Source organism: Leptonotus elevatus, chromosome 19 (genome assembly GCF_054856555.1).
Source record: "Leptonotus elevatus isolate MCC_2025b chromosome 19, RoL_Lele_1.0, whole genome shotgun sequence".
Classification (NCBI taxonomy): Eukaryota; Metazoa; Chordata; class Actinopteri; order Syngnathiformes; family Syngnathidae; genus Leptonotus; species Leptonotus elevatus.
In genome coordinates, this window is record NC_141257.1 from 15,987,743 (window position 1) to 16,006,249 (window position 18,507).

At 37.7% G+C, this 18,507-nt stretch overlaps 1 protein-coding gene across 1 annotated transcript in view; it reads left to right on the forward strand.

Annotated features, from left to right (window-relative positions):
• The first annotated feature begins 2,102 nt into the window (after positions 1-2,102).
• Positions 2,103-18,507, forward strand: part of nxph1 (neurexophilin 1) — a 62,693-nt gene continuing 46,288 nt past the window's right edge. Inside the window, exon 1 of the mRNA XM_086061924.1 lies at positions 2,103-2,521. Coding sequence (XP_085918050.1) covers positions 2,471-2,521 — 51 coding nt within the window. The 5' untranslated portion in view covers positions 2,103-2,470. The remainder of the gene's footprint in view (positions 2,522-18,507) is intronic.

Below are 18,507 nucleotides of genomic sequence, written 5' to 3' on the forward strand. Positions count from 1 at the left end.
AGTGGTGGAGTCCCCTCTCAATATTCGCAAAAGAAGAACAGATCAAAACGGGCAGAAGTTGCATGTCCGTTTTGCGCGTTTTCACAAAATGTCCTTCAAAATTTTGAAACATTTGGATGGAAACCTGACTAATGTTTATATGACACCAACTCACACAGAATAAATTATTTTTTTGCAATGCATACCATACAGACACCGTACACCACAGTGGTGTCAGAAGAAATGGTATGGGGAGCCATAATTAATTTCTATGCCTATGTTCAAACTTTCAACTTGCTATGAATTTAATTGTATATTGTAAATGAATGCTGGAGCATCAGCCCCTGAAATGTAGCCTATATTGTCCTTCATTGCAGCAACAATGGAAGCAAGCCAACCACTTGTGATTTATCCCCCTTGTTCAGGCTCTACATGTCATGCTGGGCCTGTGAAGGCTATCTGGCCCATTCAGCGCAGGATCCCATCAGCCAGACCGGCTGAGTTATGGCCAAAATACAAGAGCACTCCAGTGTTGTAGCAATAAGGCTGCGTGGGGATTTATTAAAGTCCCCTCCTGTCTTTTCTTCTCTGCTCCTCTTGCCACCCTCTCTGTTCTGTGACAAAAAGGATGCTATCTAACCCCAACCTTGGGACACACACACAGCATTAGAGCAAACTTCACTCACCTTGTCTTACCTCTCTGCTCTCAAGGTGGGCAGATGAATGGGAGACAAAAACACCAGCATTAACACACACAGGGCCGACACACACGCGCCCTCTGTAGAGATGCTGTTCTTACACAATGCACCTCGAGTGACAGTGACAGAGTGACTGCACCATAAATGCACACCTCTTACAAATGCAAATGAATGTATAAATAATTTATTATTATTATTGTTTTTATTATTGGTATTGTTCTTGCATTTCAAAAGCATGTACGATTATATCAATAATCCTCCATTGAGTAATATTTTCATGAGTATTGCATTTATGTTTCGATTTCTTTCTTCGACAATGATAATTAGGGACCGTCACCAGTATAAGTCCACAACTCTTGACTAGTCACCGATACCAAGTACTGATGCCACTAGTACTATTGCTAGATATATAAAGTAAAAAAAAGAAAAAAGTGATACCCTGTATCAGTACTCGCCCATCCCTAATAATAATAATAGACAACTTTTTAATTAACGCTTTTCTGACACAGCAGGATATTTTGTTTTTTTGGTGCCTGTATGTCATTTTAGCTGAAGTTCAGTGTGATGAAGACTTACACAGAAATAAAATAAACTTCACAATTAATGCCAATGAATAAATGTGTATGTATGCACTAATTCAAGATGCATTTATATTCAAATACACAGTATGTGCTGAGTTATTTAGGTAGTACACTTTTACGAGTACATAAATAGTAAATACAGAAAATACTACAAGATTGTTCCTTGATTTAAAAAAAATTGGTGCTGTGGTATTGAACAGACAAACTTCATAAAGTTATCTTATTGACAATCAAATTACTGAACATTGTATCTCTGGTTTATTAACATTTATTGAAGATATCATAACATTATGACCAGGTTGGGGAAACTGTTTATTAATACAGAAAAGGTATTTGACGAGGACACAATAATCACAGTAATACGGTGACCCCACCCCAATCTGTAAATGTGTTCCTTTTTGTAAAAGATGCCTTGCTGCTGTTCTCAATTACTTATGAATTGTTTCAAGATTTAAATATATAAACTATTAATTAATTCTCAGTGTTGTGGTCTGAGTTCATAACATTCACTGATGTAGATTGTAGTGATTGGCTTTCATTAGCACCATGAAGAACTACTCAAAAATCAGAAAAATACGTATCAGATTACATAATGATTCTAAATCTTCAAATAACAACAAAATGCTTCAAGGATACGCACAGGCTATAGAAGTGAACTCTTAGAGTTAAAAAAAATTAATACAAATAAAAAAACGCTGAAAGAAACCACTTTTAAATCGTGTTTAATTTGACCACGCAAACACCTTCTGCCTTTGACCAATCTGCATTTGTCTGCGTTTTTCCTCCTCCCCATCCCTACTCGACCCCCACCCTCTTGAGTGAGAACCTCTCTGATCGTGTTGAAGGCGCGCGATATAAAGCGCAAAGCTCCCTTGTGTCCGAGCTTTTCACATCACCGGCAGCCAGACAATCACAAACTGAACCTGCGCCCAACTTTGACCGCACTCTCCTTCGCACTTGGATTAACGATCAATTAACTGTTTAAACGCCACCCTCAATCTTGAAACACAGCGCCAGCGGCTCCTTTTTGCTGCTTCTTTCCGTCCTCACCTCTTCTTCCAGCCTGCGGTCATGGGTTGCGCCGTGTTCTTTTTAACCCGGCTACTTAAGGACTTGACTGTGCAGTGAGGTATAGACACCGGGTGGATTTATGGTCCGTAAAGTCGGGCGTAGCATCCGAAGGAAATTAGTGGAGGTTTGAGCAGCGGGACGATGCGGGGGACGTGGTGCGCCGTGTTTGTCCTGACGCCTCTACTTTACCTGGTGAGTTAGACTCTTGCATTTTTACAAAACTTTTCCACAACACATTATTGTTAAAGTACATTTAATATATTTGCTGCTTTCAATGCGGGAAATGGGAACGTCACTTTTACTGCGCACTTGCAGAAAGTCCAACACGTTCTCCAAATTAGTACATTTATATATTTCTGTATTTTATCTAAATTAACTCTTTCTATTTATTTCACCCTTTGTTATTGTTGCTATTGTTCTATATTTTAAATCGATGTTATTGAGTTTTTTTTGTTTTTGTTTGTTTGTGGGTGTGCGTGTGAGTGTGCGTGTGAGTGTGCGTAAAATGCAGCGCCATAATTGTATTGTTTACATATAATGCAAGAATGAAAGTGTTATAAAATATCTCAAAACTTTTTTTTCGGGGGGAACAATATACACTCCCAGTAATGACCTCCTGGATGAACTGATGTCAGACTGCCTCACGGGGGCGCCATAACAAACCAAATGCCGATGTTGCGTCTGCATTCATGAACAGAGGAAATTCGACGATAGTATTATCCCACTGCTCGTTTTTTTTTCTTTTTTCTTCTATTTATATTATTTTTTCTTCTTTCTTTTTTCATCAATTGTGACAGAAACCCCGACTATTTGCTGGAGTCCAAAATGTTTGTTTATTGAACATATAACCAAGTAGCAGAAAAATAAAATACAAATTTAAAAGAAGAAAGAAAAAAACCTTATACAATCATCATTAGTCACAGTTTACATGTTCAAAAGAGAGTAGGAAAAAGTTGAAAACTTATCTAGTCCTACCCCTTATTCTTTGTACATTTTGACTTATTTCATTATTGATACAAGAATAGGTTAATATATTTCAATGAAAAAGGAAAAAATTATAAACCTGCTCGTGTATACAACTGCACGTTGACTTCAAGAATTATAGACGAAACTCATGGCTGTCTTAATTGACCAGGTTTTACCCAATTTATAATCCCTCAATCAATTTAATAGTTTGTTTATTTTACTTCATTTGAAGTGTTCTACATGTGATTGTCTTGAGGATTCCCAAAATACAGCTATTATTATTATTGTGCTCTTATTATCTGGACTCACACATTATTATTATTTTAATACGTCTAATTTTAAACTGTCCCTTTAAATAAATGTAAATAAATTGCATATCTACGACTTAAAGGATATGTCCTTGTTATACGTGCACTGTTTTACATTATACTGCACATTTATATGAATTATCACAAATGTATTAATGTAATGTTAATGTGGTTTCTGAAGGCACTCTCCACGGTTCGACAGCATCTTACTTTTTGAAAAACAAGAGTTTAAGCAATTAGATTTGCTTGCATTCCAAATCAGACTGAGAACATTTAAAAATAAATAAATAAATAAATAATATCAATCCCCAACAATCCTATACACCCTGAAATAGCCTAAGAGTAAAGAAATGTGCTTGTGCGCACACGGCACCCCGTCTGGGGTAAAGGGAGCCTATTGTCAGCACGGTAACAGGCACCTTATCCGCAGCAGAGAGGATTAATCCTGAACTTTGATGGTTTTACTTTGTGTTAAAGACACTTGTCTCTCCTTAAGCCTCTTGTCTGAGATCCTTGCCTTGACCTCGATAACAGCTTAAGCGCAGGTAGACAGCCATGCAGTCTATAAAGCACAGTGGGTCATCATCACCTATTAAATGAAGAAGACTCATTAAAGAAGAATCCCATCTGTTCTTATCATGATTTGGTCCATATGATTTTTTTTTAAACAATTGCCACACAAACCAAGAACAGATCTGCTTTCATATATCATCATTTAATTTTCTTTATTGTCTTCGTTATAATTGCCAATACAGCATTAATTGTATCTGCAGCCATCCAAATTTCTGTGTAAATCCGATTTATTGCATAGTTGAGGAAAGCGATGCCATTAGAGAGTGGAAGTATGTTAATGCATTAAATTAGGTAATCACTATTTATTTTTGACAAATCTTTTAATTATTTTTCACAAATCTTTTCATTATTTTTCACAACCTACAAACGGCAAAATAATATTTCTCCATCAAGTCAAGATTTGGTGTCATGCTCACTTTCCATCTGTCACCCAGATGAGGAAAAGAATCAACACAAGCAAGAAGGGGTCTTTGTTTGCCATCACCCACTATCATTGAGCCCGGGGGCACCAGCGATAGAAGCTACATTAAATTGTTATTATCAAACAGTGCAAATGTGGCCTGCAGAAGCAAGCAGCCAGCACTACATGTGTTGAGTGAGGTTGGAGGGTTGGGGGGTTCTCACACATACTTCTGAAGTACATTTCATATGGCGTGAACCCGCGCCTCTTTCTTTTTGACTCTTTTTCACATCGAACAACACAAAGGTAGTGTGCTTTATTTATTCCTTTTATTTACTCATTATTGGGTAATCAAAAACATGTCACTTTAACAATATTCATTTGCTCACACGCACGTTCACACATGTAATGCATACACACATGGATATGAACCATTGACGGCAAAGGATTCACCAGACCCAGCACAGTTAATTTATTCTAAAAACACATAAAATATTTATTCTTTATTCTAATTTACTATTATCTACAATTTTACTATTATTGATAATTTAGGACACATGCATCTCTCATGGAAAGCTTTGTATAATGGTCGCGCCACATATTTTCAACTTGAAGGTTTTGAGGCTAGCTAGCCACACAAGTACAATTATAATGAAAATTATATTTGTTGGAAAATAAATTAATATTAATTATTTTTATCAGGTCATACAACATGATGTCCAAATATGACCACCAATTGCTAAAACTGTAACTTTTAGACATAGTTGTGAAAAGCACAAACCTACGGAAGTGGATTAGGGCCAGTGAAGAGGGAAAAAAAGGATTGGCAGAATTCTCACTTTATTCTCAGAATTCTGACATTAAACCGAGAATTCTGACTTTAATCACAGAATTCTCACTTTTAAGTGTGAATTTTGACTTTGTGACGTAGCGCTATGAATTGTGGGGGGAAGTCAGAATGTCAGAGTTCTGAGAATAAAGTAAGAATTCTGTGATGAAAGCCAGAATTCTCACTTTAAAGTCTGAATTCTGTGATTAAAGTCAGAATTCTCACTTTAAAGTTACAATTCTGACTTTAAAGTCAGATTTCTGTGATGATAGTCAGAATTCTGACTTTAAAGTCAGAATTTTGTGATTAAAGTCAGCATTATTATAGTCAGAATTTTTTTCCTTCTCTTCACTTGCCCTAATCCTCTTCCGTACACACCTGATAGCTGCTACCATTAGTTATTTACTGTCTTGTGGATGATACAAACTGCTCCTGTCTTTAAATGAATTTCTAAACAAAAGTCCCAAATTGGTTATTTCTTTTTGGTTGCACCACATGATAATTCATAAACTTGGCATCATCGGACAAACTTATCCATCAATTACTCATCCACAATCTCTCAAATGAGTTGAGTGTGTAGCCGTCAATTTTGTGACCCCAATCCTGATGTTAATTTAACCATTTTCCACATGCATCAAGGTACTAATTACCTGTTCAGGTGGCCTGAATGTGTTGCCGCACGCACACACACCCCTACACACCCCCACGCACACACACACACACGCTCTTTCAACAATCATAGAAAGAATGTCCACATAATTAAATTATTTTCTTGAAACATTAAGCAATTGTATTTGTTTATCTTTTTTATTTGGGTTAGGTCAACTTAATTATTTATGGTTACTTTAACTGAATTTCGAGGATTGGATCCAAATTAATTTATTTCAGTTCAATAAACATTTTTCCAGGGTAGTGCAGCTGATTTACACATTTTGGTCTCCAAGCTGGGTGTGGTGGTACGACACACCTGAGAACTACTATGACTATTACTAATAATAAATTTAACTTACAGAGCTTTCCTATTTTTGTAAAGAAATTATTTACAGCTGAAGTAGTAACAACATTTCTTTTTATACTTTTCGGTTTAAGAAGGACAATGTTTTATTCCGCTGTGTCAAGGTCTGATTATGGTAATGAATAAGTGAGATCCTCAAGTTAACACTGCTTGAAAAATTGTCATCTTCTCACAGATTGTGAAGGTCTTCTCCGGGCAGGGGCAGATCTGTTCTAGAGTAATACAGGGTTGTGGATTACCACAAAACCATGAAAATGCCATAATATTTATCATTTGCGGTAACACTTTATAATAACTATCCATTATAACTAGTTAATAGATCATTAGTAAACTGTTAATTAATTATTTACTAACAGTTAATGAGGAAAAATTGCAACTTAAGAATAATGTTCTAATAAAATATATAAACTATTAACTGATACTCAACAATTCACTAGTAATTTACTAATAGCTTTTTTATGATCTATTACTCATTTAGTAGGTAGTTATAAATCATTAACTATAACCCATTACCTAACAGTTTATTATTGATATATTAACCATCTTAAAGCAGCATTATAAATTCTTAAAGTGTTAACAAACAACACATCATTAATAATTTATTAACAGTTTACTAATGATCTATTAACTAGTTATAACAGATATTTATTATAAAGTGTTACCATATTTGCCTTAGCACCTTTAACAGAAAGTTACAAATAATTATTACAGAAAAATGCTAAAAGAAATAATATATATAATTGCTTGGTTGAAAGGTTTTAGCAAAGTGACCTTACATCTTTCGATTTGTATGTACGTGGCCATTGGAACAAAAAGTTTAGACGCCCCTGCTTCATGTAACTCATCATGTAGATTTTTGAAATGTGGGAGGAAAACAGAGTACTCAGAGAAAACTCAGACAGACACAGTGAGTCGACAAATAGGAAGTCCATACCTCAAATTTGAAGCCACGGCCTCCAAACTGTGAGGCAGATGTGCTAACCAGTTTACCACTGTGCCACAAGTAACATCACTGCAAAATTTGTAGGGCTGCATGATATTGGAAAACCATGCGATATCGATTTTAGTGCGATATTTAACATGTACCTAAATAAATGACAATTTTATTATCAAATGAGAGAATACATTTTTTCATGCAGCAAAATAAGCAAACTCAATATATTCTTTGTTAATTAATTGTAATTACCTCTCGATAATGTTCAACTATTGGATGGTGATGCATATTTAAGTTGTTATCTGACTGGTCCAATTCAGATAAAAGCATAAAATTCCATATGTAATTTATTGCATGTCTTTGCGATATGCGTATTGCATTAGCCAATATCGCGATATCAATATTTTTTCCATATATTGTGCATGCAGCCCTAGTAAAAAGCACATTTGTTAAGTTTTCCACCACGTGATGATGTCTCAGTATAGAAACTTGATTGCCTCCAGTTATTTCGACGTCACTGAATCTATTAATGCCCTGCAATTGGCTGGCAACCAGTTCAGGTTGTACCCCGCTTACTGCCCGAAGGCAGCTGGGATTGGCTCCAGCACCCCCGTCACGAAAATGGAGACCACACTATTCCATTATTTATACAACTAAAAAATTTAACATTTAATAAATTTTAAGTTTAACCGCCTTAGAATAATGTATAAAGCCCATCATGAAATTTTACCAGCCAATATACAAATCACACACAAAAAAAGGGAAAGTAAGTACAAATTAAGAGGAATTTTTTTTCCAACAAAACAAAAATATGTGTCAGTTTGTGGAACAATCTGGATTGTAAAACAAAATCTTCTCAGTATCTGTATTTTTAAAAAATGCATAAAAGCACAATTACTGGAAAAAATATATAGGACATGCTGTTGAATTAATTTATAGAATTGTTACATTGAAAGCGTCTTGACAGCTCGATGTCATTCATTTTGTGTTGATTATTATTTTTTTGTGTTGATCAGGGGCAGATATAACAAGTTTTTACTTCTTTCTGTCCTCTTTCATTTCTTTTATTTTAAAGAGTAAAATAAATTTGAGTTGAAATTGAGTTATTGATCACCGATTACATGTTAGACTGAAGTAAACGAAACAGGCAGCCAATATTTTTTAATGAGTGCATAGGCCTCAGTCAAGCCTGACTTCTGTGCTCAAATGCAAAAGAACTGAAAGTTTCATTGTCCTTGGCTCAGGCAAGTTCTTCTACTCTCTCTGTCTCTGTCTCTGTCTCTGTCTCTGTGTCTCTGTGTCTCTGTCTCTGTCTCTGCCTCTCTCTCTGTCTGTCTGTCTGTCTCTCTCTCTCTCCCTCCCTCCCTCCCTCTCACTCTCCATGACTCAGTGACCAGGTGCTCTTAAGATGGAGATCCTCGGGTGCATGCAAGTTCAAGGAGATTGTGCGTGAGGATACTCCAGTGATGTTAGCGTTTGGACTATATCAGTGAAGATCAAATGTGCTCTTCAGAAAGGCCGTTATTGGACTTCATAGAATTCAAGTTTCCTAATGTTATTCCAAATATCCCTAAGTGACAGTTATACACCATTGATGCAGACACAGTGAAATGATGACGAGTGCTTCTGTGACACCCTTGCATTAGCTTCTTGTTTAATTTAAAACAGTCAAGCACAATAATCAATCATGCACCTTTCAGAGATGCTGGATCATAATGTGAAACAATTCCTCCCGTTTCCAATAATGGACTCTTTAATATTAAGACAATAAAATGCTTATTGTTAGTGATGCATAATAAATGTATAAATCATCATTAATTTGTGCTCCTGGATGAACTGCAAAAAGCTAAAAAAGAAGTTAATTACAATAAAACATAAAAAACAAAAACACTCAACTTTAACTTTGATTACAGGTAACAATGTGCATGGTGAGTTTGAGTATTAGAGTACAAAGTACAGCATTACTTTCTTGATTTTTTGATCCAGAAGTTTAGAAAGTAGGATAATAGAGTTGTGTATCATAGCACATATTGAAAAAATACAATAAAAAAAAGCTTTAATTTGTCTTGCTTTACAAGCTGGCATAACAGTCACAAATCTCTGTCCATTCGCACACACACAAGTAAACAAACATGTGACATGGCATAGAGTGGAACTCTATAAAAATATTTATTATCTTCACTTTTGTCACATGATAAATTTAGTCAATACCAGTCCATCCATCTATAAAAATTCTTACCAGGGTTATAATAGTTTTGGAATGTTCATTTTAGCTAGTTTTTATTTGAGTCTTTTATAAATTTATTTAGCTTTAATTAGTTTTCATGGCGGTTCTGTTAGTTTTTATTACTGTGGTTTTTTTAATTTATTTTTTTATGCTTAACTTTGGTTTAGTTTTAGTTAGTTTCAGTATAAGTTTCCGTAAAAAAAAAAAAAGTGTATTACTTGTGTGCAATATTTATTAAACACCATGGTAAAATGAAAAAAGTAACACATTTCTTACCTAGCGTTGCATTTCGGCTGAGTTAAATGAAAAGCAGGCAGGCCGAGCCATTGGAGCCAAAAGTCGAGCATGCAACATTTTCTGCTAAGAACGACGTCATCTGAGTGACGCACTTTCAAACGTCTTTATTCCGGTTAATATCAAAATAAAAAAACTTAAAATCACATTAAAAATCAACCCCAAATGCTCATGTCTTACATTAAATTACCAAAGACTAAAACTAAGGACCTTTTCGGTATAATTATGGTTAGTTTTAGTTAGTTTTGTAAATGTAAAATGTAGTTTCACTGTTTAAAAAGCATTTTCATTTTTATTAGGGGTGGAACGGTTCACAAATTCCACGGTTCGGTTTTCGGTTTTGTGCTCACGGTTTTCGGTTGATTTCGATTAGCAGTTTTAGAAAAATCAATTATGTCTTGGAGTTAAAAGTGACAGTGTATATTATTCACAGCTAATTATTATTATTATTATCATTGTATTATCATTTACAGCTAATTATTATTATCATTGCATTATCATTTACATAATTATTATTATTATATTTATGCTAGTAGCCTATAGTGGCAGGCATACCAAATAACTGCTCAGTTGGATGGCAAAAAGTACAATTAATTGTGTCCGTCTGTTACCATTCATACAAGAGACTAAGCCATGGTTATCTGCAAACAACGACACAAGCCCAGATTTCACACGAAGTACATTTGTGACTAAAATGAATTAAGATCATTATTTCATGATGCAAGCTTTTTATTTTTTTCTGGTTTAGCGTGAGGTTTTTCTTATGCAAAACAAGTGCCTTGGATCCACAGGTTGGAAAACACTGGCTCCTCATCTTAAAATTACTCTCAGATCAAATTACAATTACAGTATTTTAAAATGAAATTACTAAATAAGTCTTATTTGATGGACGTAAGACAACGATGTGTCATAATAATTCATATCTAATATGATCATGCATTATTATTCTCACTACATGATGTGTGAATGAGCTGAACTCATGCTCTAAGTAGCTACGGAACCTTTTAGTCATCTCTTCATTCACGTTCTAAACACCACCACACTGGATTTCAAATGAAACAGGATATGCTTGAATTGTAGACTTACAACTTTATTTTGAGGGGATTTGCGGTACGGTCAACATTTGCCTCCTAAGTCTCGATACCCCAATCCGATGTTGGAAATCGGAAAGTCCGTCGGAATGTGCATCGAGGACTGGGCGGGCGTCGGCTAGCTGCTTGCTATATGCTAGCCTCGAATATCCTTGGGTTAAACTAAGCTCCCGTTTGCAACAAAACACCACAGTCTTGAACATAGCGATTTCCAGCCATTTGTAATTCCGAGGTCCGTTTTATGTACCAGAAAGGTTTGCTTTGGATCAATAAAAACTTGGTAGCGATGCCTTAGGAACGCCAGCAGTCATCATGAAACCCGAGAAGACTTTGTCCCATCGCTAGAAGGTTATAACACACGTCGTAACCATGGACGCCAAGGCGCTACCAGCATGCTTTGCGGCGCCAAGGATTAAAGTAGTGTTTAAAGTGCATGTTCTGTGTTAATTATTTCTTTAGATAGTGGTCTAGTTGTTTTATTAGTTATTTGTGACGTTATCAAGTTCGCTGTTATGTGGTGATTTTAGTTTTGATGTGAGACCGTGATTGTGCATGACGTGGAATAATGACTTGCCTACATTGTGTGGCGTTGAAGTGAAGGTAAGTGAGGGCTTCTGCTTACAGAAAGTGAAGTGTGAACTTAGCCTCACTGCTCTTCGTGAGTGCCACGATGGGTTAGCGCTCATGAGGTGGGCTAAAAAAAAAAGTTGCGTGAAGGGACCGAACGGAGCGTGGATTGACTGAACCAAAACTATTACACCGATCGATTTAAACGGTTTACAAAAAACATTCCAGCCCTAGTTTTTATTTTATTTCATTAACGAAAATGTTTTTTGATTTTTTGTTTTAGTTATTTCGTTAGTTTTCGTTAAATAAAATAACCTTGGTTCTTACTAGCCACAAAATCTGAACAATACACATTTTTATGTATGAACAGCATTAGAAATTAAATAAAGATAAAATAACATTAAGCGGTAATGAAAAAAAAAAAAAACCTTGACGGGAGTAATAATGCATGAATCATAATGACAAAATAATCAGCGAGCGTGTTCCAATTTCACAAATAAATCACATTATCTGACAAATGCTTGATTGTGTTCCCCTTAGCTAACTCAACTGCTGTGCCACCAGACATTTTTTTAAGTCTTTATGTTAATTGTTAGCACGGTTGTATTATCAACACAGAAGATTCATCTCTAACTTTCACTCCAAATACTTTGCTTTATGCCTAATCTCTTCGAATCTTTTTCGATTTGACACATCAAGGTGAGTCAGGCTTGTTGTAGCGCTTTAGACCATGTGAACCGTAACCTATGTGATCTGGTGTGTAAGTCCAGGGCTGTGTGATCTGAGAGCTCCCTCCCCAGGGGTATTCACATCCACCCGCAAACAGCCAAAAACAACATTTGACCTTGGTGGCTGGCTATTAAGTCAATGATAATAGTAGCCTACCTACTGTGGAGAAAGGAATCAGCACTGTAATTTCCTACTGCATGCATCATTACGAGGACGATATTTCACATCCAGATGGGGTGCAAATGAAAAAAATCTGGCTGAGATTTGGATCTCCGAGGGTTGAAATGGAGAGGAATCTCCTTGCAAATACTAGACAAAGTGCAATTTCTGCAGAAATTGTGTGGGAATGCTGAAAAGCTGAATGCTATTAGCTGAATGCTAAGATTTGAATACAGAAGCCAGAAGTTTACATACACTGTGCAAAAATACACATTTCATTTTTTGTCTCACTGTCTGAAGTCAAATCAGACTAAACCTTGCCTTTTTCAGGCCAGTCAGGATTACCAAAATTATTTAATTTGGTTAAATACCACAACAATGAGAAAGATAATTTTTTTGATAATTTTATATGATTTTCTTTAAGGTCAAAAGTTTACATACACAAATAGTACTATGTCTTCAAAGAACAAGGGGAAGCCCAAATGATGAGGTCATGGCTTTGAAATCTTCTGATAGGCTAAATGAGAACATGCGAGTTATTAGATGACACAACTGGGGATGTATTTAAAGCCACAACTGCAACACTCTGCTGACCTTGCTTAAAATCATGGGAAAATCAAAATAAATTGGCCAGGAAATCAGAGAAAGAGTTGTGGAGCTCCACAAGTCTGTCTCATCCTTGAGTGCCATTTCCAAATGCTTGTAAGTGCCACGTTCATCTATTCAAACAATTGTATGCAAGTATAAACCTCACACCGCTCAGGAAGGAGACGGGCTCTGTGTCCCAGAGGTGAATGTGTTTTGGTCCAAAATGTGCAAATCAAACCCAGAAGAAAAGCCAAAGACATTGTGAAGATGCTGGATGAAGCTGGTAAAAAAGTGTCATTATCCACAGTGAAACAAGTCCTGCACCGACATGGGCTGAAAGGCCACTCACGAGAATAAAGTCATTACTCCTAAAGGAACATAAAAAAAGCCACATTACAGTTTGCAAAAAGACACCAAGACAATGATCTTAACTTCTGGACACATGTCCTGTGATCTGTTTGGCCATTATGACCAACGTTACATCTGGAGGGAAAAGGGGGAAGCTTGTGGACCTGAGAACCAACTGTGAAGTATGGAGGTGGCAGCATCATGTTGTGGGGCTGTTTTGCTGCAGCAAGAACCGGAGGTCTTCATAAAATAGACGGCATCATGAAGAAAGAACATTACAAGGAGATATTAAGGCAACATCTCAAAACATCAGCCAGGAAGCTAAGATTTGGGCACAAGTGGGTCTTCCAAATGGACAATGAACCTAAGCATACTGCCAAAATTTTAAAAAGCGGCTTGAGGATAACAAAGTCAATGTCTTGGAATGGCTATCACAAAGCCCTGATCTGAATCTCAGCGAAAATCTGTGAGCAGATCTGAAAAGGCGTGTGCGAGCAAGGCAACCAACAAACCTGACTCAGTTACACCAGTTCTGTCAGGAGGAATGGGCCAGGAGTACTCTCAGAAGCTTGTGGAAGGTTACCCAAAACGTTTGACCCAACTCATGCAGTTCAAAGGAAATGGTAATCAATACTAAGGAAATGTATGTAAACCTTTGACCTGAAAAATGTGAGGTTTAGTCTGATTTGACTTCAGACAGTGAGACAAAAAATGAAATGTGTGTTTTTGGACAGTGTATGTAAACTTCTGGCTTCAACTGTATATATCACTTAGCATAACGGACATGGATATATTTGCAATGCACAGTCAGAGCTGGGATTTGGACCTGCAACCTCCTGGTTACTGTACTTTACCAACTGCACCACCAAGCAGTATCAGACACCTGGCAATGATGATCAGTTGTATGTATGGAAGTGGGCGTGGAAAGTGGTACTTAGAAAAAGTTCAATGTCAGTCCCATTAAAAATGAATGGGGAAAAGTTGATATTTAATGTTAAATTGTTCCAATACTGTAAGTAATGTGGAATCAGACGATATATATATACCCCAGGAGGCGTGAATTTTTGAAGCAAGTTGAAATTTGAATGGTGTAAATCTGAAGTATTATGTGGGAGTGGCAGAAAGGTGTCGAGATTAAAAATCACAATAACGTGTGGGAATGCTTCAGCAGTCCCATAATAAATGAACATAACTGTCTGGATGGGTGTTTTGTGTGTGTGGAAGCAGCTGGCATAGATGATTAATGACACTAGCTTCTATTCTCTCATCCGTGTGCTGGTCCAGATTTTCAATTCTGTTCACAGTTCAGAGGTCAGAGATGGAGTTGGCTGTTGAAGGGCCCTGTTTAAAAAAAAAAATCTGAGATGCCCTATGACCCAGGTAGCGAGGCTCCAGAATCCAGAAATGTAAGCCCACTCCCTCACTGCTCTCGCTGCAATCCTTTTATGGCAAAAGCGTATGGCACCTTGATAACAGCATTTTGAAGCAGTCCAGTGAGAGAAGTTCCTCTGAAGGTGGAAAACCATTAGATAACCTTATCCCACCTTCTTTACATACGCAGGTGTTCAAGTGACTCTGGAGCCTGCCTTATTCTTTGAAAGGTGAAGTCACGAAGCACTCTTTTCCAGTACTTATATTAATGTCCGCATTCAAATTAAAATAAACTTGCTATATTTTATATTTTATGGTTTGCCATTGATGTCAACAGCCAGCCATACTTGGGACTCATTTTCAGCCCTGGAGTTTCATGGCTCAGTCGCCCATTTTAGTTTAGAACATTATAAATGAAGATAATAATTTTACCCTTAATAGTATGTCAACTCATTTGCTATCAAAAACGTATGAACAAGTTTTAAATATTGCCATGGTTTAATACGTTTTTTATGTTTTCTTTTTGTGCTAGAGCATACAGAAGGCTTTCGCGGAGCCTCTGAACTGAAGAGAATGCCTAAAGCAATGGTAGTTATTACAAAAACGGACAGCAGGTGGCAGCAGAGTATAAGAGATCAACAAGGGCCATGTTGCAACAAGCTCTTTTCCCCAGTGTTCCCAACAGATTTGTGAATAATGATAAAACTTAGCTATATTCTAATGCTAATAACTGCAAAATGGAAACAGATAGAAATATACTTTTTTTCTGATGAAAGAAGAGACTCTAATCTTTCTTTTGGTAGGTTCCATGTTTTTATAGCAATATAATACAATATTCTGTGGGCCTTGCGAAATCAGTCAAAATCCAGTTAAACAGACTGGAGCGAAGGGGGTTGCTTCAGTGAAAATGGCTGGAAGTGAATGAGTTAATTCATATTATTTTATCATTTCCTCCAATGATATTCACGTTGTATTTGATTTAAAAAAAAATCTAAATTGCCATTAAATATCATCCAAAAATAATGATCAATGTTTATTTGAACAAGTATGAGAACATAAATAGTTAAAATAGACACACAAAAAAAGTACCGTTAGGCAAATGTACATAACATAACATATCACTTTCCTGTCAGCACTCTTATTTAGAAGCTTTATGAAGCTCCTTGCCCTGACGGGTCAACAAAACACACAAAAAATCCTGAAACCACTGTGGTCTACTCTGCTGTCTCTGGGGTCAGCCCGGGCCTGAACTGGGTCAACCTATGGCAGTGGTTGAATAGGGACAGCAGAGGTGGGATCCAGGGAACCATGGTGGATCCCCAAACTGGCGGGTGAAGTAGACTAAGCTTCAAACACGGGAATGCCCCTGTACAGTTGGGGAACTAAACAGTCCCGATTCACCTGGGGCAGTGCTTTTCAATTGTTTTTTTGTTATGCTCCCCACAGGAAGAAGAACATATTTAGCGCCCAACCCCCAACTCTCTGCTGCGACTATAAATAGTAATATTTGTCCATAAAAGTGGACATCCGCAGATGAGCTAATATTCCTTCTGCACGCTCTGACAATGAGTGTCACTGCCACCTACTGTAGCAGATGCGCAATTACATTTTATTTATAAGAGCAAAAAAAAAAAAAAAGTACTTCACTGACGGCATATAATAGCGGCTTCATTCAACACCCATCATTAGGATAATTAGGGTCAGGCGAGCTTCCCACTTCTAAAATGTTCAGACGAGGAAGATCAGAGTAACAAGGATCATATACCATAATGTGTGTTTTTCCTCTCACACACCAAAACATGCTTTCATGGTCCACGGTATTTCAGGAGTGCTGGCTCCATTTGTGAGGTAGTGTTGTGTGTGTTCTTTCATTGTGTTTTGCCCCTGTTCCAAAATCATGTGCATTCGTTGTGTAACTTAAGGCTGGGTATCCATTCTAATTTCCACAATCGATTCGATTTTGATTCACAAGAGTTCAGTTTGATTCGATTTTGATTTGTTTCCGATTCACTTCAATCAGATATCGATTAATATGGCACATCAATTCTTCTTAAATGTCTAGGACATGTGAATATTAAATTCCTAACCAAATTTTGCGGAGGCTTTAACTAGTCAAATTATTTAGTTTAGAAATGAAAGTAACGTGTTCTAATCACTTAACAATGACATCAACAAGGATGAGATGTAAATGTTTTCATAATCGAATTCAATAATTATAAATATAAATTAAAAATATTCGGAATTGTTTTTAAGTAGGGATGCACGATAATATCGGTGGCCGATAATTATCAGCAATTATCGACCAATTTGATGTCATACAGATAAACCAGACGATAAAGAAATCCGCCCATAATAATAGAAATGCCACGTTGGTCCATCTGTTGTGGTTGTGGCTCAAGTTGTGTCCTTATCCTCAACTCATCAACCCCTCCCCTGGCCTATTTTAGTGTCGCATATTTGTGACGTCATAATGCGCGCGACCTCGTGTTCACAGAAGATGCATCATGGCAACATGGCAGAAGCCAGTGTGGACTTTCTTTACTGTGTCTCCCCAAAATGTTGCCCTTGCAGTTTTTTTTTGTTTTTTGTTTTCTCTCTTTTGAGAGAGCTCAGTATTGTTCATTCGGTAATTTTACCGATTCGACATGTCATCATCATTGCTCTCTCTCTCTCTTTTTTATTTTATTTTATTTTGTATGTGCGTGAGTATGTGCATGTGCGTGTGTATGTGTGTGTGCATGTGTGCGTGCGTGTGAGTGTGTACTCATTAGCTCACTTATTAAAAATCCCATACTGTTCACCAAACCGAATACTTCAGAATCCAGCTAGAGTCGTGAGGTTGTCAGGAGACCCGAGGAAGGATCAAAGAAAAGAAAGGAAAGGGAAATCCAGCACCGACCAGACATCACCTACTACCCACCGGGTTACCAACCAGAGTCTTTCATCAACCCCAGAAACATCTAAATTCCAACAAATTAGGGAGACCTTAAGAGACCAAAGGAGAGACTGAGGAAAAGAAGGAAGGATAGATGAAGCAGAGTGAGATCCACAGACATCAGCTTCCACCGATTCAACGACCAGAGTAAGAAGCAGCTTGTTTTTGAATTTTGATAGATGCTGGTGTGGTGGATCTGGCATGCATGAAAACCTCCACCAAAGAGGGGAGCCGTCGACCCCGGCCAGGACAGAGCAAGCACAACCCCCCAGGGCCCTCCAGGCCACGACAGCGCCAAGGGACAACCCCCTGGCCCCGCAGAGGCCACCGGCCGGAGAGCAAACCCAGGAGATAGGAGCGCTCCCCACCCCAACACGGCCCGCGCCTCCAGCCCAACGCAGCAGAACAGGGCACGGCAGGCCCGCCAGGCACTCCAACGGCCCACAACTAGTGCAGTCAGTTAAGAGGAGCGACCAGCAGGACCCGAACCGCATCACCGGGCCCGGAGCGACGGACAGCGCCGGACACCAGGGAGAGCACCGCAATGCAGCACCCCCCAAGAGACCCAGGAAACGGCCAAGACGCAGCCGCCACCCAGCAGCCAAAAGAGGGGCAGAGCCGCCTACGCTCAGCCAGGGGGGACAGCACCTATAGAGTTAACCTACTGGCATGCAGTGATTTCGAATATTAACCCTGAGTGCCCATTGGAAGTGAATCTTGAAGAGTTGGTGACTGTAGGGTGTCATTTGATGTAGTCTGCTCGATCCTGCTGGCAGCAACTGGGTTCCTGACTATAAAACCCAACTATTAGTTACAAATCGCCAAATACAGAAGTTATCGCGAT